General features: G+C 44.0%; 1 protein-coding gene across 1 annotated transcript; it reads left to right on the forward strand.

Annotated features, from left to right (window-relative positions):
• tshz1 (teashirt zinc finger homeobox 1) lies at nucleotides 1–27941 on the forward strand. Its single transcript, XM_079175577.1, has 2 exons — nucleotides 1–290; nucleotides 23385–27941. Exons 1-2 carry the CDS (start codon nucleotides 251–253, stop codon nucleotides 26723–26725), a joined length of 3381 nt encoding a protein of 1126 aa, XP_079031703.1. The 5' UTR covers nucleotides 1–250; the 3' UTR covers nucleotides 26726–27941.

Consider the following 27941-nt stretch of genomic DNA (forward strand, 5'->3'; position numbering starts at 1 on the left):
TTGTGCTTTAAATGATTTGTAATCTTCGTTTTCTCACCGGACACACCGATTATAAACAATGATCCGTAGAGATTAAACCTCGCCTTGCACCGACAAAACAGAGACTTCTTCGCCCTCCCCTGCGAGGGATCTACACTTTATTTCTACCATCCCCGCCAGAGGAAGCGCCGCTGGCTTTGGGTTTCCTCTCCAGCTCGTCCGCTCGTTTTGATCTCTGCATGAAAAGTCAAGCGGAAAGTCTCGCAGCAGCATGCCGAGGAGAAAGCAGCAAGCACCGCGGCGGTCAGCAGGTAAGCCCCGGCTCTCCATAAACAAACAGAAACACACGCACTTTATTCTCACAGTCACGACAAAAAAAACAGCCAGGAAATCACGCTCTGTATGCGGACAAGTTTACTCCGCCGTTGTTGTGCCTCATGCAGGACACGGTATAAGGCTAGCAGACTTCGAGGCGGTGCGAGTATTCGGTGTAGAGGGCAAAGCCGAATCTCTCATCAGCCCCGCAATACGTTTATTTCTCCTAATCTAAGGCGTGTTTTGACTGGCGCACAGTGTTCTTTCTTTTACGCAGCCATGCCTGCGATGCCCGTTCTGCCTCTTGGAGGAATGAATGCGCTCATGCTGCACTTCAGTTCCAACGCTTTGAAAGCGGACCCTCCACTAGGTTTCCAGCATCCAAGTTCTCCAAACAAACAAAGCTCATTTTTTTTTTACAGGCTAACGGGATTTTGATGTGTTGGTGCCAGTCAAACAAAAAAAGAAAGAGAGAGAGAGAGAGAAAAGCAAGAAAGAGAAAGAAAAGTGGCATATTTTCAGTTCCGCTCTGGGATTGCCTTCCTTGATTTGATGCTTGATTGATCGCCTGTCATGCGACTGCCTTTGATCTATTCATTCCTGATAAACATCAGTAAATCACTCGCCAGAGAGAGAGAGAGAGAGAGAGACGCATGCGCCCCGGCAGCTGGACTCCCTCAAAGGATAACTTTTTGCCCCCGCCGAGGAGCAAAGAAAAGACAAATTGAAAGAAAAGTTCTCAAGCGGGATAAATACTTTGCGATTAATACCCAAGGGGGAGGGAACAAGGGAGGAGGGGTGCTGGGGCGTAGCGAGATCACAGAGAGGCATCTCGCACAGGACTAGCCCCCCCAAAAACACTGCAGGGTGAAGTGGGGAGGTTACCTCCTAATGGTCACTTCAAGCTCTTGACCTGACCTCTGTGTTTATCTCTTAAGAAAAGGAAGTGTTGTTAATCTGCCGTAAATGTTTTAAGAGGCAGGATGCAGCAGCAACGTTACATGCACCTAAACATTAGAAGGCTATACTAAGTATGTTACAAATCACTGTTTGGTACCACAAACTTGCTTGGCACTAAATAAAACGTTTTAAAGTGCGTTTCAGACGAGCATCTGTCATAATAAGAGCATAGAGTTACGACTTAGGCTCTAATTTGTATTTAACTGGCTTTTTCTCTTCAGAAAAAAAGGACCTCAACCAAAGTAAATAATTACACATTTTCAGAGAAATTCAATGCCACAGTCTCTTTTCCAGCTCCCCACATATCGCCCCCTGACAGTCCTGTCTCCATGTTGTCGTTAAGTTGACCAGACGTGAACTGTTCTGAGAGGGAATCACATGTTTGCCTGAATCCATTTGATGTCCCTGGGCGATGTGTGTGATTGACATGCATTTCCAAATGACGGGGGGAAAAAAGAGGAGCCTTTGAAGTTGGTGCAGTAATGACCAAAGCCGAATAAAACAGCTGTAGAATGTTAAGCAGGCGGTGGAAATGTGAGGTTAAGCAGACTTAATCAAGGTTGTGACAGAAAGACTTTGAACTCGGTGGGGCTGTAATTTCTAATTGACGCCAGGCTTTGGTGATGGATAGAGGGAAATGTGTTTGAAGAACAAGCCTGAGAGTGAATGGTGTCGGCTTATACCTCTGCCACAAGCAGTGGTGAAATCCCCCAAAAGGGAGCATGAAACAGAAAGTGTTTTCCTGTTTTTCCAGCCTCTTCTTCTGGTCCCTCAGCCTGAGCTGTGAAGGGGCCCCCATTCAGGCTCAGCTTTTGAATATTGATTTTATTGTCTGCTTTTGTGACAGACGCATACATCACAGGCAGTAATGGTTAATCCCAACTTGGCAGCCTGTGTCTCTACATTATTTCCAGTGCATGACATATGGTCAATCTAAAAACTTGAACACCTCTACTGAAGTGTGTGTGTGTGTGTGTGTGTGTGTGTGTGTGTGTGTGTGTGTGTGTGTGTGTGTGATCGAGACGGTTCCCTCTGTGAAATTGTGTACACACCTTTTAAACACAGGCTATTTTTACAATGCATTACCAGATATTTCCACAACCTGGATTTGTCACTTAGGAGTTGCACTAAAGCAAAATGTTGCATACGCTCCTCAGAGAGAGAGAGGGAGAGAGAGAGAGAGAGAGAGGGAGGATTCAATGGCTCTTTGTATGCCATTTTAAATGGGCTCTGTTTCATCAGTCACAGTGATGATTTTAGACCCTGTAATGGCGCTGTACCCTATCTAGTTTATGACCAGTGACAATACATCAGTGTTCTTTCATTTGGAACCACATTACTGCATCTGTTAGTTTTGGCAGTTGAGTTCAGTGCAGTGCAATTTGAGCAGCAGAGACTTTTGCTGCAGTCATTTGTTGTCATTTCCTGTTTTTTTTTTTTTTTTTCTCTCCTCTCACTGAAGTGCTGTTGTGTTGCGAGGTATTTCTCACAGGACCTCGAGGTAAACAATGCAGTAAAATCTTGTAAGCTAATTATAATGAGAATTCAAATGTAGTGGGAGGTGAAGTATAAAAAGTGAGGTTCTTCAAGCGAGGTTTTGTTTCTCTCTTTCTGTGATGAATTTTCTTTGTTTATCTCGTGTTGACCATTCCAGGTTAAGGCAACAACGAGGTGTACAACTCATGTTAATGCCTTTGACTGTGTGCAAAGTTAGTGCTGAAATTATTACTCAATCCACAGAAAATGTATCTGCAACAGTTTTGGTTGTAAATGTATCGTTTACGTAACATATCCCGCAAAGACATTATCGTGTTCTAGCTTATCAGATGTGAGGATTATGCAGCTTTAACGTTAAAACATTCTATTTTTGTTTTTTCTATGAATCAAAAACAGTTGTAACTGCTGTAATCAGCACCTATTTGTACTGCTGTGCTTAGAAAACATGTGCATGATATCGGGCTGCTTGCATCGGTAGCATTAGCATGTTTACATATGGCAACATGCATTTGCAGCTAGATAACCAGTGATTAGTTGACTTCATGTTGTATACAAGATATACAACGAAGCCATAATTCTGTATTTGCTTTGATACCGAGGTCACAGGTTTGATCGTTGTTGGGAAATCACTGGCATTGCTGCACTCTCGCTTTTAGTTTGCCTGCTACAATATCTTAAATCAAACACCGTCACTCCGAGTAATGAATCTGTCAACTAATCATTCACCACGTCGGTGTGATTACAGTGTGACTTTGCGTTGAATTTATTCCAGAGGAGTTAAAAAGGTCTACCTGCCAAAAAAAAAAAAAAAAAATACAATTTTTTTTGATTACCTATCCTGCACAACATTTAGTTTTACTGACACAGAGGAAGAGGCGGGGCAAACTGTGGCTGACCAATCCACAAGGGGATGGATCAGCATACCGCTCCATTGGAGTGTATAGACTTACCAGAACTCACTCTTCTTAGGTTGAATTAAGCAGGGAATCTGAAATTCACTCAGTTTCTTTTCACTCTTGGGTGTTTAAGTTCAGAAATGTTTGATCCTGTGCTGGATTCTCATCTCCGCTGACAGCAGAGAGAGCCGTTTCTACACTGACAGAATTAGCGCAGGCCATGAAGGCAGAGAAAGTGACACGCTGTGATACTGTTAAACATGACCATGTGGAAATGTGTTCCTTCCCAGCTGAAGACCGTAATTAGCTTGCCTTTGTCTCCTCTCTTGATAGAAATGTGAGGCAACTGGCTGGGTTTGGGCCGCTCACACACACACACCGATGCCACTAATTAAAAAAAAAGTTTAGCGCTCTAAACATAAATCAAGCGTTCTGGTTACAGTCGGGGGGCCGTGGATGCTGTTAATTTCTTTAATACGTGTGATTCAGTGTCTCCAATAAACGGACTTCAGCTCTACATTTTAATGATCTGTCTGTGTAGCTTAGCTCAGCAGGTTTAATTAAAGCGCTCTGCAATATTTGCCCAGATTGAAGCCACAATGAGGTACACACTGAGCGGTGCCTTGCCTTATGAGCCCGCCCCCCCCATTTACTGCTGCTATAGCTACCTCAATGCAAAAAGGAGTCTCTTAATTATGACTTGTGAGTGGGGGAGAAGTTGAGCTTCCCTTCTTTCCCGACGGCGTCGTTAGCCACGCTCCCTAATTATCCAGGTAGCTGACGGATCAGTGACAGGGCCCCACCGATTAATGCTTACAAATTCAGCAAGGTGTCAAGTCTGCAAGCTGCCTTGATATAATCAACTCGGCGTTAGCCACTTCTCATACACCCCCCCCCCCCAGTCGTTCCAGTGTACACTTAACAGCAGTGTTTGCCTGCAGTGTGACGTGAGGAATCAAAACGTGGGACGTGTGAAGCCGACGCCGTGCTGGACACAAACACGCCTGTGACGAGGTTATGAGTGGTTGTAGCCTCAAGTCTGGATGTAAGCTTATGTTTAGTACATGAACTGGTGCTGTAAGTAAGACGTACCGTGTATGCAGTGGGAGTAGTTTGTCATAGTGGAAGACGAGCTGAATATGGGGGGCTTCCATTGAATGTGAAATATTTTGTCCATACCTCTCCTCTGACCTTTCTGCTAACCGCTTTTGGGCTTGTTTGACAGAAAAGGAACAAAGTCCTAAGCCAAGCAGCATTAGTACATTTTGTTGTTGTTGTTGTTACTTTGCATTGTATTTACTCTACAGAAATTTAGCTCACGGCACCTGTCGGCTAAGAACCCCATCGAATTGGAACCTGGCGTTGGTTTTATCGGGATTTTTCCGATAAAGTATTTAATGACATTTGTCAGGAGCTGAAGCTGCGCTGTGAGAAAAAAAATGGTGTTATTTGAAGTGAAAAGTCTGTAGATGAAAACTGTGTGTGTGTGTGTGTGTGTGTGTGTGTGTGTGTGTGTGTGTGTGTGTGTGTGTGTGTGTGTGTGTGTGTGTGTGTGTGTGTGTGTGTGTGTGTGTGTGTGTGTGTGTGTGTGTGTGCAAGTCACTGAGCAAGGCGAGTTTGTGCAACCCTGTGCGTGCGTGCGTGCGTGTGTGTGTGTGTATGAATGTGAAACATTGTGATCCTGTGATAAGGCAGTGTATGTAAAGTGCCATTAACAGGTGACATTGACTGAAGGAGTCGGTGGATATATTTGCTATCCCACACTCCGCTACACCCGCAGTTTCATTTGCATGTGGTGTCACAGCCAGCAGGCCTTCAGGAAATCAAAGACACACGCTAATGCACACACTCGCACAACTACACTCTATGTCCTCATCTTCGTGGAGGTTAAGTGACAAATGAAGATCGATGACTGCTCTTATGGAAAAGAGAGGGCCGGATTGAAAATATGTGGGAATTAGGCTCGGCAGCAGGGTGACGATGTGAAGGCATTCAGCGCCGCAGCAGCGAGGTAAAACTATCCCACAGCTTAATGAGGTTCAGAGGAAGCAGGAAAGCCTGGATTTTCACTCAAGCGCGACACAAGGAGCCTTTACAAAGAAGTAAAGAAAACAAGGAATGAAACTCGCTCGCACCCTCGCTCTTAAAACACATCCTGCGTGTATTTATTGTCTCTGACTTTCAGTGAGTGTGTTTTCCATTCACAAAGATGTCTTGGCTTTGATTCAGAACAGCTGCACAACAACCGCCACAATCTGCAGTGGGGTTGGAAAATAAAAACAAGAATTATAACAAGAATGAAATCATCCACATGATTAACCCTTGAGGGGTTTACGGCCACCGGTTGCTTATTTTTGAGTAAAATTCAGCTTTATACGTTTACACGAGCGGAAAACTATTTCACACTTGTATCCAACCATATGTGACTGTGCGCTTTCATTTCAATCAATCAATTTCTTCCTCAATTAATCAAGACTTGCTTTGTTCATAGAATGTCAGAAGATAGTAAAAATATTATAACTTCCCGAAGCCAGAGATGACATATTTAGACGTTTTGTGCATATATTCAGTTTATCGTCATGTATGATGTAGAAATCATCACACTTGAGTCTTAAAAAGTAACAAATATTTATTAAATAATCAAAATAGTTGCTGATTAATTTTCTGATGATTGACTTATCGATTATTCAACTAATAATTGCTCCATATAGAGATTTAAACATAGACCGTTCTTAATTTTCCACATGTTAAGAAAATGAAAATTCGCCGTGATGCAACTCAAACTATTCTTGAAGCTGCTTGTAATATTTTCACTATTTCTGTAGGCTGGAGCAAGGCAGCAAGGGATTGTGGGCAACCAAACATTCCAAAGAGGCTGCGTTTGCTCCTTCACACAAACATTTATCTGACAGTTTTCTGATAATTCAAGCTGTTTAAGACTCAGACGAGGGAAGACACGGCGAATTAGGCTAAGAGTGAAAGAAAAGAATGCAGAAAATAAGGATATAAAATGGGAAGCGATGATTTAAGGCAAGGAGACAGGAGGTCCATGGTACACTCAGAGGTCAGTGTGTCCTCGGGGAAGCCTCCAGTCTGGAGTGTGTTTTCTGTTGTTTTCCCATGTTTCCTTTGCAATACAGCCGTTTTATATGTCTGTCATCCAAGTACTTTCGCATAAATCCACTTTATGGTTTTAGTCTGTATGTATCGTGTGTGTCCCTGCGTGATTGATGCTTTATACGGCAGACAGACGCCACTATTGGAGAGACAGAGTTAGCCATTGTTGGTGTGCTGTGATCTAATTCGTCCAAAGGCTAAAAGTCTGCATTTTCCTTGGGTGGAAGTACTCGCCATCATTTTTTCTTTTCTTTTTAGTGCTACACTTGATGTTTTAGCAATTGCCACTGAGGCGGCGCCTGTTGCGGTAATCGTGGTGATCATACTAGAGATAAAGCTGGAGATACACAGCCTCCATAGCCGGCGCAGTGAGGTTTGAATTACTCCCCGTACTCCTTTTATATTGAATCTCTCGCTGATACTTGGGTCAAGAGCTCAGCCAGTTAAGCTAAGTCTGAAAACCTGCCTTTGATCCACAAAGTACACATAATAAAAAAAACAGTGTTGAGGTAAGTGAGCTGCCACCGGAGGCCGTACACGACCCGGCCCGGAAGTTGCGCCGCTTCTGTTAACCAGCCTTGAACATCTGGGTTGAAGCACGGCTGGGTACGAGAGGGTGTGGGTGAGGGGAAGAAGACAACAGAGGGAGAGAAAGAAGGGTGCTGTGAAGAAAAGGTATTAAAAGTGACAGATGAACAGGACTTGGGTAGACGTTCTCCCGCAGCAGCTGTGACTGCTGCCATTGCTCTGACAGGTGTCAATTAAGAATTACTGCCGAGGCCCTGCAGTCATTGCCCAGCTGTCTGTCTCTGTGCCTTTTTGAGAAATAACACTTTACCCTTGTCACTGCTTTAGCGCTTAGCCGCGGTCGCCCCCAGAAAATGAGAGCATGGCGGGCACGCTAATCGATAACCAGTGTATTAGCAATTATTTTGCCCATTGATTTACTGTGGGGCAGCGACTCCCATCGTGTTATTAGCCGCTGATTACATGCGCCTGTGTTGTACTGCAGAGCACCGCACTTGCTTTGCTGTTGCCATCCTTGGAGCGAAGTACACATGGAGTGCCAAAAAGGAAACGCATATTTCATTCTTTATTATATATTTTACAATGAAGAACAATGTCATTAATTTTCTTTATCAACAGTTAAATTGGGTGTATTAAGTTGTACCAAGTCTGGTTACAGAAACCACTTTCACCACTAAAGTGTCATGTGACTGCCACAGTAATACAGAATGTATCTCAACGCGTAGCTCTCTGGCTGAAAGTATTGTACGTGTAATTCATGCTTTCTAGTGATTTGAAGCACTTTCCTCTTGTACGCATCCTGTCGGCTTCCCATAATCCCAGCAAAAGAAACCTGCAAACAATTTTACAGCTTTAGAAACCACCGACTTGTCAGCTTGTTGCTTAAAGACAACTTCATAGGCTCCTGAATAAACAGAACACATGCTGTTTTAGCTACAGAAGCGCCAATCCAATTGGCATTGTAACCTGCTATACTGACCTAAATAAGCAGATCAGTTATCGGCCGGACGGGACAAATCCACGTTAAACAGTTTTCTCATCGATGGTATCGGGAGAGGAAAAAGTTGGATCAGGGCATCCCTAGTTTTAACAATGTCAACTTTCCATTTACTTTTTAATTCTTTAACAGTTCTCTCTATATGGGATTCAGAGCAATAATACAGCAGCAAACCGCTGTTTGCCACGTAAAGACAGAGTAATGTCTTTGAGCAGAGAACTAAGTCTTTCTCCCTCTGTGTGTGTTGTAATCGGCGCACTTTTGTAACTTTTGCTGCCAGCTAAGCAGTCACCATGTTGAGAGCCGTGTAGAGGCAATGCTTTTATTTCAAGTGAAAGAGGCTAGCAATATGTAGAAACTGTCTAGTGAAGAGAAATAAGAGTCATTTCAAGGCACTAACTGCTGCAGTACCTTTTGGCTGAGGATTGTGTCTCAGCAGAAATTCCATTAAAGTTCAGAGCAGGAAAATGAAAACTTTGTAATGGAGAGTTGCATCAATTCTTCACACCAAACTATAAAGCAACCCTCCAAAGGCTGGAGGCTTACAAATAGAATTTGTGTATTTTCTTTTTTTGTGGTTGCCAAGGCGAAAGCTGGAATATTTCTGTACATGATAGCTGTACGCCGATGGTGTTTTGAATATAATCCCCCTTTAAATATCAGGAGTGCATAAACATTAATCAAACGAATGCAAACTGAGCAGCAGCTAGTGGTAATGTTTTCCTTTATAGCTCTAAAGAAAGCCTTTGCTTTTTGCATGTTGCGCATGTTGGCAAGAACCAGTATCATATATCATGAAAAGAAAGATACTTGTTTTTATTAGGTGGATTAAAGGCCTCAGGATATCCAAACTGCAAGTGGACAAAAGTCGGAGGGGGGGGGTCGCAAATATTTCTATCCCCAAAAGGAGTGTTTCTTTAACTGATAAGGTGGGTTTAGAAGCAATGAATATCATTTTTAGACACTAGATTGCTGCAGATAAGCCATCTGGGAGTGGATACAGTTAACAGATGACACTTTGTCCTCGAGAGCGGACGCGGAGGAAGGTCATGCTGCAGCCTGGTCTAGTGTCACTGCCACCCTCCCCTCTTCATCTTCATATCAGCCTACTCCTTTTTGGGGATTACTGGCCCCCTTTCTCTCTCTCTCTCTCTCTCTCTCTCTCTCTCTCTCTCTCTCCCTGTAAGCCTTTTCTCATCTTCCTATCTGTCATCAATCTCTATCTTACTGACTCAATTCTCCTCTACCCTGCTCATATTTTCTTTCATCTTCCTCCCTGTCTCTCGCCCTCATCTATCGTTCTCTCTCTCTCTCACTGGATGCTCAAGAGTCAGTGAACTGGTTACAAGAACATGAACTCGACATCTGAAAAGGAGAGCGTAATATATATACCATTTCAGGCCCGCTGGCCTCGTTCTCACATTTCCAGAGCCTCTTTTTTTTTGTAATAGTTTGATTTCAGCGACATCCAGCAGTCACACGTCTTGTTGTTGTAAAAAATCTCAACGGTCACAGGGCAGTTAAATCTTGTGTCATCTGCTTTGAAGTCCAAACACATGACTGTCACACATTTCCATCCCCATGAAGTATGTTGCACGGGAAAAGAATCAAATCATATTGTGTGCTGTTCAGTTCTGTTTGACTCGTACATTTATAAGAAACCCACTGACCACAATTTCCTCGGGGTTGCACAAAGTAATTACTTAACAGTTGTCGGCTTGACGGGCAGTTGAAAAGGGATGTAATGTCTCCGGATCCCAGTCGATTCAACAACACCACATGCTGCCTCCAAAAGTTCCTCCCAAATCCTTCCCTGAGCCGCCGCGTCGTCTCAGACGGTGCCAATCACAGGGGGGTATAAGCTCAGCTCCGTCCCTCTAAGTCGTCTGTCTCAGAGAGAACAGCGGGAGGTCTCTTGTACACCCGAAACGTCTCCTCTGTCAGCGCGTCTCTCTCGTCACTCTCAGCCCCTCGCGCAGCAAACGAGCTCTTTCCGTGGAACTCGCTGTCCACCTGAGCATCTGTTTCTAATCACCTGTCTCTGGCTGTCTGAGACTGTTGTCCTGTTTACTTTGTCTATCCCCGGTCCATCTCCCTCTATCTCATCATCATAAAACCAACGAGACATGACGTGTTGATTATTGAGCTTGAGAGGTGCTCGTAGATGTATTTTGTTACCATCGAACAGAGCCATGCTAGCTGTTTCTAGACCTAATGCTAAGCTAAGCTAACCACCTGCTGGCTGTCACTTCATATTTACCGTACAGACAGGAGACCTTTTTGAAGCGCCAGTGAAATGGAAGTTGGAGCGTGTTTTAACTTCTGTACTGTGAGTGTTTCCCCCGTGAAACGGAATATTTGAACGCTGTACAGTTACAAAAGGGATTTTGAAATCAAATCCTTTGCATTTGATTGGACCCCTAAAAAATGGGCGGGCTTAGAGCGTCGCGGGATAAGGAGCTACAGAGAACTGTGGCTCCACACATACCTCCCTTGTCGCTAAAATTTGCAGATTGATTGATGGATGGATGTCATATGATTGGTTGAACCATTAAAATGATGCTTACACATCAGTGAGATAGATATATATATATATATCTATCTCACTGATGGGGGCCTGCATCTTGAATACTTTTATTTTTCATACTTCAGCTTTTTTGACGCTTTGGTTGATGTGACTTTTTGACTGCAGTACTTTGAATTATGTAATGCATGATTATAATAATGCAGACATTTTACAATAGGCTATAACTACTTTTACTTTATTTACTACTTTTAAAAGAAAATTGAAAAGAATACTTTCGTTTACCACTTGTTCATAGCCACTACCTGCATTTTTTTGGACCCTAAACACTGTCTATCCATCTGTCTGTGTTTGCTCCCTCAAGCTAAATGTCGTCCATGAAAGGCTTCTGGATCGTGTCTAACTGGTCCATTTTTGTCCATTAAGTAGCATCTGTGTGTGCCGTTGACGATACCTTTTAGTTTGGGTACCGCTTGGTGTCTGAACTATGTGAAGGTCTGTGCAATATTTCTGTCAACTTGTTGATCACTGACAGTGTATTTGGCCCGTTCCCAGTGTGTGTGAGTCATTTCTAGGTGTGACGTACTTTTTTTTTTTTTACAAAACTACTCTGGTTTTCTTTTCCATTTCTCAGTTTGTCACTTCATTCCTTCCCTGCCTTGCCTCATAGTTGGAGCCTTGTACGTAAACATCTCTATTTTAACAATAACTGCTGATTTAGGAAACAGAAAAAATGAACCTAGAGAAAGTTATGCCATACACATTAAACTGGAAGTGATGACTCTGGTACAATATTTACATCAAACTGGGCAGAAACCATCAGCTGGAAATGTGCTTCACGTTTTCCAAAAATATGCTAATAGGGCGGCAAACCATCAATTGATTTGATTATGGATTTTTTGATTTATGTGTACAGCGTCCACATTAATAACAGCATATACAATATCCATTGTGAAAAGGGTCAGATGAATGCACTGATGAATTCACAATAATGAAGTATACAAACTGATTTAAAGTTTACGTTCCGGGTCAACATGAGTTCAATCATTGTTCTACGCAACAAACAGGAAGAAATGAGTGCAGCTTGCTTGAGGGTTCTCTGGCAGACCCAACAACAGGTTGTTTGTGATAGTTCAGTCTGAATAAGAACAGCTTTGGGCTCTGTCTGGACTTTTTCTTTAATCAAAAAAAAACCGTATCCGTGTGAGAAACAGGAGCTGCAGCATCGGTGTTTATGATTCGAGTTCGCTGTTTAAAAAGAGACTCTCGAGGTGCATTGCAGGCCTGGAAAGGTTTGGACCGGCTGTAAAATGACAACAGCGTAATTAACAACCATGTTAATTTGTCTCGTTACTTTATTTACACAGGAAGCGCCGAACAATATCCGTAACGTTAAGTTCCCTTTGTGTGCACAGGGCGCAGCGTTTGTCAGTGGGGAGACTGTGCATGTCAGGATCGGTTAATTAAACTCGGTCTAACTAAACAAGATCAAGGAGCAGAATGGCTCGCGCTGATTAACATCAAGTTGATCAAGTTCAGTCAATTATCTCCTTCCGTTTTCTCCTCCAGTAACTTCACCACGATGTATAACCGGCCGAGAGAGAATACTCTACATTTCATTTTTAAATTGGACTTCCGTGCATAGATGCTGACCTGTTTTATAGCAATCTGAATTGAATACAAAAAGAAACCTGTTTTCTGTATTTTCTTTCTGAGGGACAGAGTGTTACAATGTATTACAAGGCTGCATTTCTTTTTTTTGTCCAGGACACTTGCAGCTTACTGCCATTTCCAAAAAAAGACAAGATGTGACATTGTGCTTTGAGGTTCAATTATAAAAGTGCAGAACACCTACAGTAAGAGCCTGAAAACTTGTGCTAAGCCGTTAAAAGTGCCCTCCTTGGGACAGGAAATTAACACACACGACTGGACAGGCCTGTCTGAACAGAAGTTGGTTAAAAGAGACATTTTCACATATTCATTAAAACTATTTTAAAACTAGAGTCGGCCTCGCGGTGCCAGACAGTGGAGCCACTGTGGAAGCGGTGCTGATGGCACAATCCTGAGCGGGTGATAATGTGAACCCCCTCCTCTGGATATTTGGGATCTATTATGTATGGAGGAGCTGAGTGTCTACATGACCGGGACCAGAGAGCTAGACAAGACTGAGTGAGGCACTATTGTGTGTGTGTGTGTGTGTGTGTGTGTGAGGAGGGGCATTAAGGGGTGAAAAAAAGGGGAGAAGAAGAGAGTGACAGCAGACAAAAAAGAACCAGGGAGAGAAGAGGAGGAGGCGGGGGGGGGCGAATGAGGGAGGGATGAGGGAGTGGAAAAAGAGGAGGCAAAGCAACAGAGGAGTGAAAGAGAAATGACTTGAGGGGTTGAGGGATGGAGAGAGAGAGGTGAATAAAGCGAGAGAGAAAAGTATCAAGGCAATGGAGAAGAAAAAAAGAGAGAGAGGGAGAGACAGTGAAAGCAGTTGGATAGTGGAGGAGAGAGAGAGAGAGAGGGAGAGAGGGGAGGATGTCACCCATGGCTGCCACTCATCACTCACAGCTTAATGACGCTGTTTTTTTCCCCTTCTCCCGCTTCTTTTCCGTGGGAGAGGAGGGGGAGGGAGGGAGGGAGTTCGGCCCAATCAAACAGGGTCATGCAGAGTTCACAACCTCCAGGTGGGACTGTCCTCCACCAGGGAGGCGTCTGTGCATATGTGTGCTGTGTAGCTGTAAGGATCGTCTGGACCTTGAGATAGTTTAGCGAGAACCTTTTTTAAGAATTTGTTACCAACGATACTGGCGACGTTTGGTATAACGTCTTTAAACATGGTTATGGTTTTGTTTTGCCTGCCTGTCCGCTTTTTTTTTAATGTTGGTTAAGGTGCAAATGCCTTGTCCAAAGTTTGTGTTCGTGTGTTTACATGTGTGTACGTCTGAAGCATGTGTGTTTACGTGTGTGTACGCACATGTTTGTTTTCAAGAAATCCACTCCGGCTGTCTGTTGCTTCCTTCTGGGATTGGCTTGATTCCTATTGGAGTTTTGATTCAGTGTGTGTGTGTGTGTGTGTGTGTGCGTGTGCGCTCTCAGCTCCACTTGTCCTCTCACTCCGTCCCGTTTCTGGGAAGCATCAGTCGTTTAAAACTCAAACGGCAGGATTTTATCCCTCGCTCTCCTCCTCGCACCAAATTTGGGGAACAGCTGGGGCGGCCATGACGATGATTTGTCTCCCTCTGCCCGTCCGCCTGACAGGTTGAGAGCAAAGCGCACGCACGCACACATGCACGTGTACACAGACACTCACTAATAGGCACACACACACACACACACACACACAATTAAACATGCACTCAGTATCACAGACAGACAGGCACAAACACACAGACGCATACCCCTTATAAGAGGCCATGTTCTCAGGGCGCTGCCAAAACACTCTGATTTCCTTTAGCCCAGGCGGCCATACATCAGCTCGGGGCCTCCCAGCCCGGATGGCAGGGGCTGACAGAATGACATGTGTCATTTATCAAACGAGGGGCGCCAGGCCTCAGGAAAAGAACAGACCGCCGCGTGACAAAGCCCCCCGAGAGCTCTCCTCCACTCGCAACGAGGGGAGTGTGTCAAGGGATAGACACTGACAAATCTGCGGAGATAGAGCACACATGGATACACGCTGACACAAACACACAGGCAGAGGAAACACACACTGAGAGGCACTTCCAGCACAGATACAAACCCAGCGATAACTCATTATATCCAAGCTGCATTGTGGCTTTAAAAAGCTTTTTGTTTGCTTGTCTTTTAAAGAAAGAAGAGTCAACTAAAGCAAAGAAGTATATTTTCTTGATTTCTTTTTTTTTTTTAACGTGCTGGCCGTGGACCCACAAACACACATACCCACACATACACCCACATATACGTTTCCCTTGCAGGCAGAGAAGCCGCATGCCAAAGCTTCTCCTGTTGCCAGCAGCAGGCCTGTCTGTGTGCCCGTCCTTCTTAATGAACGGTCACTGGCTGCCGAAAGGAACTCTCTCTTAGTTGGCAACGCCGCTCCATCTCCTTCCTTTCATATCCATGCCACCACGTACTCACAATATCCTTCTTTTCTCCTTCATTATGTCTCCCTCCTCTTCATTCCTTCCCTTCCCTTCGCTCTGCGCTCTCTCTCTCTCTCTCTCTCTCTCTCTCTCTCTCTCTCTCTCTGTCGTGATCCCCCTCCACCCCCGTTTACTCTTTCCATAGCCTGTTCATTTGTCTTCATAAGCCTAATTTATTTTCTCTGCCAGATGCAAGCTGACAGCCATCAGTCTCTCTCCCACACACACCGACGCACACACAAACACACACCTGACCCCCTGACATGCAGACAAATACACAACCGTACGCTCAAATGCACGCAGCTCTTTTCTCGCTTTTTATTCATTTACTCTGTCTCTATTACACACACACACAGCCCGTATTACCTCACACTGCTCTGAGGTCAGCCCTGCAGTCGCATACCCTCTGTTTTACCCCTGTCCTCCACCCCCTTCCAACCACCAAAACCCTCCCATTAACATTACTGGAGATGGATGTGTCTTCATAGCCCAGATTGATTGCGGATATAGAGTTATGGTGCCATTTATGTGTGCGTGTGTGTGTGTGTGTGTGCGTGTTAGTGTTAGATGGAGGGCACTTTGGGAGGCGGCGTTTGGAGCTGAAATGTGAGGGAGGCAGGCTTCTCTCGTTTTCCAGAACCTTCCAGCCGTTAGTTGTCTGTCCGCAGTCTGATATTGTGTTCTGTTGAAGGATTGCTTCCTCTCTTCCTGCCTCTCTCTCTCTCTGACTGTGAAGCTGTTCATAGCCATTGTTCGCTCTCACACACACACACACACACACAGGCATGCATAGTCGCACACAGACGCAATCAGGCTGAGATGGCTACTGATACTAGTCCACTTTGAGAGCCCAGTACATAATTTACTGACTTTCTCCAGGGACCCTTTTTTTTTTCAGCTCCTAATCCCTCCTCCCTCCCATCATTTCTTCTTTTGTGACTTTATTGCCGTGGTCATCAGGAAAGGGAGAAGAAGAAAAAAGGTCCACACACAGCACCGATACACACTCCAAACTATGGTGCGGTTCAGCTTATGCTTTTGTTATTTCTTTTTTTGTTACACCCCTATGCTATTCATCAGGCTTTAAATCCTAAACTAGTGTTGAAACGAAACAGTGGAACTTTGTTTAATGGAGCGCCAGACTCGGGCACTAACTCGTCACTTAAGCGGGCAGAATGAAAAAAGAAAATGTGGCGATGCATAAAGGATAACAGTTTTGATGGCGCACAATTGCTGGAATTTCCCTGGCGACACGTGCAGTTAAAAGCACTAAAATGTTTGAGGACATTTGCTTGTCCTGAGCAGCTTCTTGCCCTGAAGGGTTTGCGGTTCTATTTAATTTCCCTGAAGTGACTTTATGGTTTTTAAAGTTCTGATTTCTTTGTCTGTCTCTGAGGTCATGTTCTCACAAGGTCCTCTGCATTCTTGTGTTCAGTCTTGTGTTGCTTATCTGGTTTGTGGTTTGTTTTGAATGTCTTACCGAGAAGTAGATAAGGGTGGAGCAGGAGCTGATGAAATGTTTTGATCCAGAAAGACAAAAAAACGTGTGTGTGCGTGTGTATGTGTGAGTGTGCCACCCCTCTGTCGTAAATCAGACTGCCCAGTAGTCACACTAGCTTTTTTTTTTAAAGGCAAACTTCCAACAGCAAAACCAGTCAGTAGAGTTGCAAAATGTTATTTATTAATTTATTAAATGAAATTATGAAAAATGCCAGAGGGAGTAAACGGCCTATTGTAGAGAAAGTAGAAAGAAGCCCTGAGAGCTATTGTTACTGACTAGCATTAGCATTTTAGCATTAGGCTGGCTAGCTTGTGAGAGGTCACCAACTAACCCTGCACGTGTTCAGCCGGTCAACAAGCTCCTCGAACCGCACGTTTTGCAAAGACGTGGATGAATTTCACCGAGTCGTTTTTCAGTGTAAGTGGGTCGTTAAGGTGCCTCCTTCCCTCAGAGAGTAAAGGATCAGATTCGTAGAACTGTGTACTATGTATGTGTGTGTTTTTTTTCTCTCTCCCTCTGTCTGTTTTCCTTCTTTATGTTTTGTTCCTCAGCAGTGTACAAAGTGGATGGCCTCTGTGAATTGAGGGGAGGTCTGACAGCGTGGAGAAGGTTGATTGATGGCTTATTGTGCAGCCGGACTCGGCTAGACCGAACCGGTTGGGTTGTGACCCTGTTTTGGCCCCGCGCCCTCTCATTTTCTCCTTTTTTTTTTCCGTTTTTTATTCTCTCCTTTTCCCCTGTATCTCACAGACTACCTCCGTCCCCTCCAACACACTCACTCACACACACTGCGCATAAATAAACACGTATGTTCAGACTGTAAACACACTTCCCCTTTGTGCCTCTTCTCCTCCTCCCCTCCCCCTGTCCCCCTGTCCCCCCGTCCCCCGTCCTCGTCTTCTTTGCGGCGCTAAACTCATCATTGTTGCCATCATTCATTCTTCGCTGTTTCCTTTCTTCCTTCCTCTGCCCACTTTGTTTTCTTTGTCCCTACTCCTTCAGGACAGGTTTAGTCCCATGAGTCATTTCATCAGGTTTCATTTTACAAACCCTATTCATACAGTCTGAAACACTGGCCACTCTGAAGAAAAGCTCAAAACGACCCCAATAGACAAATCCAGTGCCACTTTTGATGTGGTTCACCGGCCGGTGCTTGCCAACTGGGGAATCTACAGCCGACTATAATTCAACGAATGCATGAGAGACAAAGTTAGCCTCAACACCAGGCACACTAGTTTAAACTGTGGCTCAGCCTGTTTTTTTCCTACAATGATTTTCTGCTTCTATTCTCCACACAACCATAGTGATTTATGGTAATTATCCATCTTTGGGGTCATCCATCAACTGGTTGTTGCTAGGCGATGGGAGCAGCTGTTGTTTAGTCGGAGGAAGCTCCACTGTCAGGGGCAATGCAGGTGAATATAAAAGACGGCGTCTATGAAACGAGGACTCTGTGTTGTGTCGGTAGCTGGTTAGTTTCGTGATTCATCCCCTTCCGATTTAAATAGAGCAACGTTCTGTCGTGTAACGACCACCCTTGATTGAACCAAAATAGAACAACTTAAATAACTTAATACTCCCATTTAAATCTTAAATTCCATAAGGCTCACTCCTTATGGATGGTAAAGAAACTGACAATATTTTCTCTAAAAGAAGCTGTTTAACAAACGGCATCTGTCTGATGCAGCCTACATTGAATCAGCGCTTGGCATTGGGTTTGTGTAAATCTCACTCGCATCATCTTTAATTAGCATTAGTAATGCATTATCTGATTCTGTACTTTGCCTGAAAACAAACCAGATGGTGTGTGTGTGTGCAGCACCAGAGAAATGTTCGATTGTTGGGCGTAGGGGGGGGGGGGGGGGTTTTGGCTGAAAAGCAGAGCAGAAAAGGCTGGAATCTGCCGCGCCGATGATCTAATGGCTGTTGTTTCATCTCAGAGCAAGCAGGCAGTGACAGTTCAGGGAAAAGGTGATTTATAGACCACAGTCACTGTCATGGCGTGTCGAAACCGGCTCACGGGAGATCTGAACAAACAGGGCCGGGAAAAAAAAGGAAAGAGGGAAAAAAAAAAAGAAGAGGAGAAACTCGCACAACATTTCAAGAAAAGAACTGGAAATCGTTTTCTTTAGAAGAAAATGGCTGCGGTTCTCCAGATTGGTTGTTTTCTTTAATCGCTGGTCTGTTCTGTGAGCAGCTATCGTTTGCTCTTACTCAGTCACACGGAGCACACATACACATATTACGCACTCGTAGTGGTCTAATGAAGCTGAGCCAGAGGTAAAATGCACTGTCTATGTGACCTATTTAAAAAGGCTATTAGCATAATATGAGTTCAAGTAATTGCAAATTACTTGGAAACATATGTGAAAGCCCTCAGGACAGTCGAAAGTTTCACGAAAGGTCATTTTTCTTCATTCATATTTTATAAAGAATCCAAAGCAGTGACACAAAGTCTGCAGTCACAGTTAAAAAAATATAATCAAATTCAAAACGATGTCTGCAGATAGCTACCAGCAGGAAGAGCAGACTTTACCAGCTGGGTTTTTTTTTCATTTATTTTCCCAACCGGAAGAGTCGTGGAAGCTGAGAAGGTGGATTTGTACGACACACAAGCTATTAGAAGCCCTGGAGCTATTGTGCCATATGGTGGACTATTCCATGTGGGTTAGCGGAGGGTGGGGCCGCGGGAGGGGAGCTGTTAGGTAGGCTTTTTCATGTCTGGTCACACAAGCTGCGGGTTAAATTATAGCTCATACATGGTAACCGTGGCTTCACTTATCGATGGAGCTCCAGCTTCATCAATTTAAGCAACAAAGTGAAATCCTCTAGTTTATAATTTCACCAACTTTCTAATCATTTTGACAATGTGGATCTGAAATGATTCCTCCGATGGCAACTTGTTCTGCAGAATCGCATGAAAAGCTCCGTTCGTGGGGTAGTTGTCTTGAAGCTGAGAGGAGGCTGTTGCTCTGTGCCAGTTTGCCTCCACGTACATTGTCGGCAGAGTAGTCCAAAGACTGTCAGGTCCTATGAAACCACATCCACGACTATCCCGGAGGAAGAGAGGAGAAAAAAAGAAGAGGAAGAATGAAGAGGACGGGGGGAGAGCAGAGAGAGACAGAGATTGCCTGACATACTAAGCATTACCATAATTGGCTTTTCTACATGATAGGACAGAGGAAATAATAATGTCATTTTATTTACAGCCTTCTCTCTGCTGAAACACACACACACTCATGCACGTCGTCCAGGTCAATGACACACACTGATCAGGCCTGTCCAAAGCCATCAGAGGTGAGTGGCAGGGAATGGAGGGGCCGGTGACAAAGCGAAACGGGAGAGAGAAATAAGACTGCCACACCGGAGCTCCCATTTTGAAGGGCCACTAAACGGTGTGAGCCTCGCCGGCCGCCCCGCTCTGGATGCAGCGCCCGGCTACGCGGGGTAAATCAGCAGGGTGAAAGCTGGCGGAATTGGACATTAGCACTGCAAATGAGAGCCGGGATTGCCCTCTTCTCCTAGACAACATGAATAAATGAAGAAGGTTTAGAGGGGAAAGTGTGCGCTTTGTGTGGTTGTGTATGAAAAACAACGTGGGGGTAAAAAGAAAAAAAGTGCCCAGTGCCCAGTCATACTCGAGTTATCTCACCCAGTCTCGTGTTCTCTCTGAGAACTGGTCGGTGTGTCTGACACCAACCAAGTGTTGCTGGATTTGTCGTTATAATAAAAACTTATTTTAACATTTTGTGATATTGGGCAGTCGGAGACATATGTAGCTTTAAATTGAAAGCTGTTAATTCTTTCAGTTGTGGGCTGTGTTGTTTTGACATTTTAGATAATATTGGTGATGAAATACCAAATTTTCTTTTTTGATACCTTACTTTGAGGATTTATTTATTTATTTAAAAGGAAAATCTTTTTTTTGCCAAACTTGACTCAAATGTTACATTTCTTAACAAAAGCAGCCCCTCAAAAACTTCACTTGAATAAAGTTCAGTGCCAAATTATTTAAATCAATAACTAGCCAATTAGAGAATGAAAAAGCAAGCTTATGAATATGACCAGATATTCAATGCCAACTTTTGGAACTCGTTGCTATGGACACATTTTCAGTTGGAAAGTATTGAGGTTCTGTATCAAGGCCTAGTCCAGGCATGTGTACATGTTTGCATGATCCTTGCACGTGTGTTGCATGTGCTTTGGTAGCAAGGAATTTGTTTTCTCGACCCAGTCGCATTTGTTCTTTCAAATGAGTATGAAAAGCAAGGTGTAGTGTGTGTGTGTGTGTGTGTGTGTGTGTGTGTGTGTGTGTGTGTGTGTGTGTGTGTGTGTGTGTGTGTGGGGACCTCACACAGCTTCCTGCCTTGGGGGAGGGATGTAGTTTGGGGGACAGGTGTGTGTGTGTGACTGGGGGGGGCTGTCCTACTGTGGTGTCACCTGTCTGCTGCAAGAAATCCTGGACTCTGGGCACAACAATAGTGACAGGCTCCTCTCCAGACGCAGATGGCTTCGCCTTCCCCCCGCCAGCGACATTGCATCCCTGCATGCACCTGACACACTGTAACACTTGACACACACAGATAAGTGATCAGCCACGCCTATAATATGCACACCTATAAACTCGCGCACATAGCATAAATTGCACCACTTTCTCTCTCCTGATCTTGTACTTAGTTTGTTGGATGTAGTTCAACATGTTTCTCTGTCTTTGTTTTTTTTCTGTTAAATATGCGCACACACACTCTCTCACACACACCTCTTGTTCGCTGGCCTAAACACATCTTTTCTCCTCTCTTTTCAAAACTTCCCCTCTTTTCCCGATCCTCCTTGACAGCACAAAGTGGGCTTACGTTTTTGACTGACAACCACAACAGACACCTTCCCCCACTCCTCCCCTCCACCCCCGTTTTAATCCCCTCCCTATCCCTCGCTCCCTCCCTCTCCTCTTCCTCTTTTGTTCTGAGTGACGCTCGAAAGCCGCCGTGTCAGCATCTTTTCCATCTCTGATTGCCTTATTAGCCGGCGGTGGCACCCGCAGCTTTTCTGACACAGATGGTGAAGGAGGAGGCTTCGTGCGAGGGGTTGAGAAAAAAAAAAAAAAAAAAATGGCTGACTTGTGTTTGTTGTTGTTACTTTCCCCTCCCACCTCTTCTCTGGCTTGTTTGCGTGGACACTGACACCCCGGGCTGACACTGACACACTCCTGACACTGATGCCTGTCAAGGCAACATATGGAGGATGGCAGGGAAAGACTAGAATTTAGTGTCAGTGTGCTTTCGGTGTGTACATGTGTGTGTGTGTGTGTGTGTGTGTGTGTTTGTACTGCTGTCAGGTTTCTCTGGCTGCTTTGTCTTTAACTACTCTCACCGCATTGATTTTGAATAGGTTCGGTTTTGCATTTATTTCAATACAGTGGGGCTGCATCTTGACGGGGAGGACGAGACAGGTTGAAAGAAAGCTGTGCAGCTGCATTTGCAAAAGGTTCAAATCTTCTAATTTAGTGACCGGTTTTCAGTGGAGCCTGTGTATAATTACAAGCTTGCAGTTCAGAGAAAAACTAGCACAGGAATAGTTTAATTAAGAAGAGGAAGGTTGTACATTTCGACATTCTCTCACATAGACTTTTACACACGTACAATGCTGAGAGTTGCAGCTGTTGGACCTCCAGCTTTTCCCAGGCAGCAGTAACTGGCACCTCACAAACATCAGGTATTATGTCCATTCCGATTATGGGATAGAGAGATACATGCTGTTTGAAGCTGACAGCACATCTGCCTCCTCACTGGAGACTGATTCTGGCACCTCAGACAAGCATCTTACGAGGAATGGATTGGGGGAGCTGCCTTAGCATATTTAACCCTCCAGTTCTCCCTCTCCCTTCTTCTCTGTAATGTTTCTCTCTTAATGTGGTTCCAGGATCATATGTAAACCTTTTCATCTTTCTGCTGTTGTAGAGAATTATTCCTTTAAATGTCTATTATTTTGATTTGGTTCATCTGATTTAATCATTTTAGAAACAAATGATTTGTGAAGATTGTTGACAGTTACTGAGAGTGGGCAGCCATTTTCCACCGATACTATAACTCTCTCTCTCTCTCACACCTCTTTTTAAAATGGCACACTTGAAGCTGTGAGTACTCTGGGAGCATAGGCAGCAACAACACGGCTTGTCATGTCCAATGGCCGTTTCCTTGCATCACGCTGTGAGGACTTCCACAGCCGATGCCAAGTTGACTCCAGCCAACCATGGCTTGGCAAGGCTGATGCAGCTGGCATTTCTCTCCACTATCTCTTACTTGTGAATCCATAGTATGTGTGGCATGTTGGAAGAAAAGAGCAAATCAATGTCAGACACAGACCTGTGGTCACTATACAGCAGCAAAATAGACAATGAAATACTCTACACAGAGGCTGATTGCTGCTCTGGCTTTATACACACATATATATATACTGAAATGTTGTGAAGGAAGCACCAAAGTGAGTCGTTAACAGAGCAATCAGAGAGGCATATTTGCCATATGCATATTAGGCATATTTGTGAAGAGACACAAATGTCTGTATTTGCATTGGGAGGTAACAGATCTCATTTATATGATTAATAAGTATCATCTTCGCCGAGCATTTGTTCTTTGTATGATTTTAAAATTTTGCTTGTGTACAGTTTTTAAACTAAGCAGAAACATTTCTGTGGCTCATCTCTGCTCTCTACCCTTGCTGAGCTGTAGTGTTCAATAGCTTCATTAGGCAGCGCAGTGAAGAGGACTATTTGTCATTGTCAAGATATGGATGTTTGCCACTTTATTATTGCAAAATTGTGTCCTCTGCTGGGAAAATTGACAAAAATCTCTTTAGGATTATTGCACATCCCTTCATATAGTAAAGGGCGGTAGATGCATAGTTGGTGTTATTCTAATGTATCAAAAATGTGTGTATAAACAATATCTAATTAACTTTCCGCTCTTTTTGTGTTTTCTAGCTTATGGATCTGAGGACGAGTTTAAAGGGGATAAGATCGATGAAGAGGAACATCTGCAAGATGACGGCCTTTCCCTGGATGGCCAAGAAGACGCAGACTATCTTTTCAATGATGACGAGGACGCAGGTGATCGTTATAGCTGCCAAAACTCTCCACTCAGCAATGGCACTAACCCAGACGCTGGGTATGCCTCTCCACTCAGCACCACCAGTGATCATCTGGTGGACCTTAAGACCACGCCGTCCCTCATTGATCAGGACAAGGTAGAGGAGAAGCAAGGGGAGAGCACAGAGCCCATCAATGGCGTCTCGCTACAGGACAGTCTGACCAAAATGAAAACGGTCTATGCAAACCTGATCTCGGATGCCTCCTGGTCCAGCATTGCTATGGACATGCTAAAAAGTAAACAAGGGAACAATTACGCAGCCAGCAATGACAATGGAAGCAATCACAAAGGGAGCAATGGGTTCCTGAACAGTCACAGCCCAGGCAACATCCATCTGAAGAGCAGATGTAGCACTAGCAATGCCTCAGCCACCACTAATATTACCATCAGCAGTACCAACACCAGAGCACTGTCAAGCAACAGTGGCAACAGTGTAAACTCTGGAGGATTAGCTTATGACTGGCACCAGGCAGCGTTGGCCAAAACCCTACGGCATACCCCATACCAACTGCTTCCTGAGCCAAGCCTTTTCAGCACCGTGCAGCTTTACAGGCAAAACAATAAGCTCTATGGCCCTGTGTTTACGGGTGCCAGCAAGTTCAGGTGCAAGGACTGTAGTGGTGCCTATGACACGTTGGTTGGCCTGACGGTGCACATGAACGAGACGGGCCACTACCGTGATGACAATAAGGATTCCGAGGATGATCGCAGCAGGAGGTGGTCCAAGCCACGGAAGCGTTCTCTGCTGGAGATGGAAGGCAAAGAAGATGCCCAAAAAGTTCTTAAATGCATGTACTGTGGGCATTCTTTCGAATCCTTGCAAGACCTCAGTGTTCATATGATCAAAACAAAACACTATCAGAAAGTGCCTCTAAAAGAACCAATGTCAGCTCTCACCTCAAAGCTGGTACCCCCAACCAAAAAAAGAGCATTTCAAGACTTAATGTCTCCGAGCTCGCCAGAGTCTGTCTCATCTGGCATCCTCTTGGGAGAGTCTCGCAAAGACCAAAAAGTGGCCAATCCTTATGTCACTCCAAACAATCGATACGGTTACCAAAACGGTGCCAGTTATACTTGGCAGTTTGAGGCACGCAAGGCTCAAATTCTCAAATGCATGGAATGCGGTAGTTCACATGACACCTTGCAGCAACTGACAGCCCATATGATGGTCACAGGGCACTTTCTCAAAGTAACCAATTCAGCCTCTAAAAAGGGTAAGCAGTTAGTTTTCGATCCTGTCATTGAGGAGAAATTTCAGTCAATTCCTCTGCCACCGACTACAACACGACTCCCAGCACCCAATGGGAAGTCGCAGCCGGACTCCCCATTGCAGCCCACTAGCCCTGAGGAGAAAAACGAAGAAACGAAAGATGAAGAGGCAGAGGAGGAGAAAATGGAAGGGATGGAACCAGAGAAAAAAATAAAAGAGGAGAAAGAAGATCCTCCTGAAAAAGCTGACAAACCTAGAAAGGCCAGATCTTACCAATATCTGAGAGAAGAAGACTTGGAAGAGACACCTAAAGGTGGCTTGGACATCCTGAAGTCTTTAGAGAATACAGTTTCAAGTGCAATCAGCAAGGCCCAAACAGGCTCACCAACCTGGGGTGGATATCCCAGCATTCATGCTGCCTATCAACTCCATGGATCCTTCAAGTCCTCCTTTCCGTCATGTGCACAAGTTCTACCTTTGTTCAGCAGCAAGAGTTTGAAGGTACTGTCCTCTGAATTAAGCAATCTGATCCATTCACCAAATAGCCCCTCTCCACCACCAAGCCACAAGAGCAATGTGTTGGCAATGGAGGAGCTAGTTGAGAAAGTGACAGGGAAAAGTTCAGTAAAAAATGAAAAGGAGGAAAAACCTGTACAGCGTAAGGGTAGGTCTCTAAAGTCTCCATTGCCAAATCCGAAGGACAAACAGGTTTCACCCAATCCAGAAAACAGCTCAAGGGCAGCGAAAAAAATAGTAGTCGAGGACCAGACTGAGTTGAGAGGCAAAGAAGGCGAGCAGACAGCGAGTAAAATAGAGAGACAGATAAAAAGTGAAGTTGATTCACCAAAAAAGCCTGTAAGCAATGGCTGCAATAACCTGAGCATCATTACGGATCACTCACCTGAACAACCACTAGTCAACCCTCTCAGTGCTTTGCAGTCTATCATGAACAACCACTTGGGCAAAGCTGCAAAAGTGGCCACTCCGTTCGTAGACCCCTTTGCGATGCTTTATAAGATCAACAGCAGCTCTGCTCAGGTTAAGTCAGCAGAGCCTGTGAGTCAGTACTGCGATGATGATGATGATCAGCCCATTGACTTGACAAAGTCCAAAAACACCAATGGCAGTACACCTACGGGTGCTTCTACACCAAACAACAATGGCAGCGTAAACAACAGCAAACCAGCTTTCAAAGATTTCTCACAGTCCTCATCTCCGCTCCTTCGGGAGAATGCGTTGATGGATATTTCAGACATGGTTAAAAACCTGACGGGCCGTTTGACACCAAAGTCTACGACCCCGTCTTCCATCTCTGAGAAATCCGACCTCGATGGCTGTACTTTTGAGGACAGTTTGGAGGAGTTGTCTCCCATCCAAAGACGGAAGGGCCGACAGTCAAACTGGAATCCCCAGCACCTCCTGGTTCTCCAGGCCCAGTTTGTCTCTAGTCTTAGAGAGACTGCTGACGGAAAGTTGGTGGTCAGTGACTTGGGACCCCAGGAACGCGTCCACATCTGTAAATTCACTGGTCTCTCCATGACTACTATCTCACATTGGCTGGCCAATGTAAAATACCAGTTAAAGCGGACAGGGGGAACAAAGTTCCTTAAAAATATTGAGTCTGGCCAACCTCTGTTTTTGTGCAGTGACTGTGCTTCCCAGTTTAGGACTCCCTCCTCCTACATTCACCATTTGGAGTCCCACCTCGGGTTTACCCTGAAGGACCTCTCAAAGCTTTCCATAGATTTAATCGAGCAGCAAGCAGTCAGCAGAATAGAGGATAAGACTTTTAGTACCTCTGGACTTACAGAAGAAGACACTGGCTCAATATATCAGTGCAAACTGTGCAATCGGACATTTGTGAGCAAACATGCAATCAAATTGCACCTTTGCAAAACACATGGGAAGTCGCCTGAGGACCATCTTATCTTTGTGAAAGAGTTGGAAAAGTTTGAGAAACAATGAAGAAGCTGATAGCATGACAGATTACTGTTGCACTATAACTCTAAGCTACAATCTGTCATAACAGATGGTGCCACAACTGTATTGACACATATCGTAATGACGACATGGTTGATACTGTAGTTATTCAGCTATCCATAAATGACAGGAGCTTGCGCTGCAGAGGCTCGAAGCTAAGTTGTAAAAGTAGCATTTTCTGGTGACATAAACGTACCAAATTGGTGCAGCAGCCATGGCACTGATTGTTGCTTTCCTAATGCACTGCATCTAATCTGAGCCTTTGGGAAAAGTCCATCCGTTGATTTAAAACTGGACCACGCTCTTATTTTGATCACTGATTTTGAATGATTTTTTTTTTCAAAATGAATATATTTCAACACAACTTGCATATTATTTATGAGACAGTTTGTGCATGTGTTTGTGTAAAACAGTGAGCATATTATGTCTAATGAAATTTCAACCATGATTACAAAACTGATATCCCTGTTTGTTTTTTTTCAAATTGCAGGCTTAGCTTTTAAAATGAAGGTAAATGGTTATGAAAGTAACCGTGTGAAAGGTGATGTTTTAAAATATTAAGATGATTTCAGCACTTTAAGGAAGTGTAAATTGAAGAAATGTGTGGGTAAAAATTACACATCACCTTTTTCATTATGAATCTCTTGATCAACATTGCAATTTGGGGGATTTAACTATATTGTTTTTGTGTCATTAAATCCCAGAAATTCTTACAAAATATTTAGAATATTGTTTTTTCGAGTAAAATATGATTTCCTGGTTGTTTCAACATGTACAGTATTTGCGTTAGTGGGCTACCAATTTTATTATTGTGAAGCTACAGTTGTAAAATTAATGAAGTTTAAAGTTATTGTATGAATAATCAGCAAGTATGTATACATGTGTGTCAGCATATCTTGCTCTTTACAGTTCAACATTATTTGTACTGTGTGCATTTTTATAATGTTATTTTCTAGAAAAATATGGGGGGAAATGTATAAAACTACAGAATATTGTCGGACCACAATGTCCTTTTTCAGTGAAAAGTAGGTCCTTTGATGAGGTTTACATAAAATGACAGACTTTTAATGGCATCTGCTCTGATGCATGGTCCTGTACATAACATTGAAGAAATAAATTCTCACCCAATGATAGATTTTCAGGTTTTATCATCAACCCGATTATTCAGAATGGCATTCTTTTATCCTCAGTTGTAAAATAA

This window comes from Pholis gunnellus (genome assembly GCF_910591455.1).
Source record: "Pholis gunnellus genome assembly, chromosome: 16".
In the NCBI taxonomy this organism is placed as follows: Eukaryota; Metazoa; Chordata; class Actinopteri; order Perciformes; family Pholidae; genus Pholis; species Pholis gunnellus.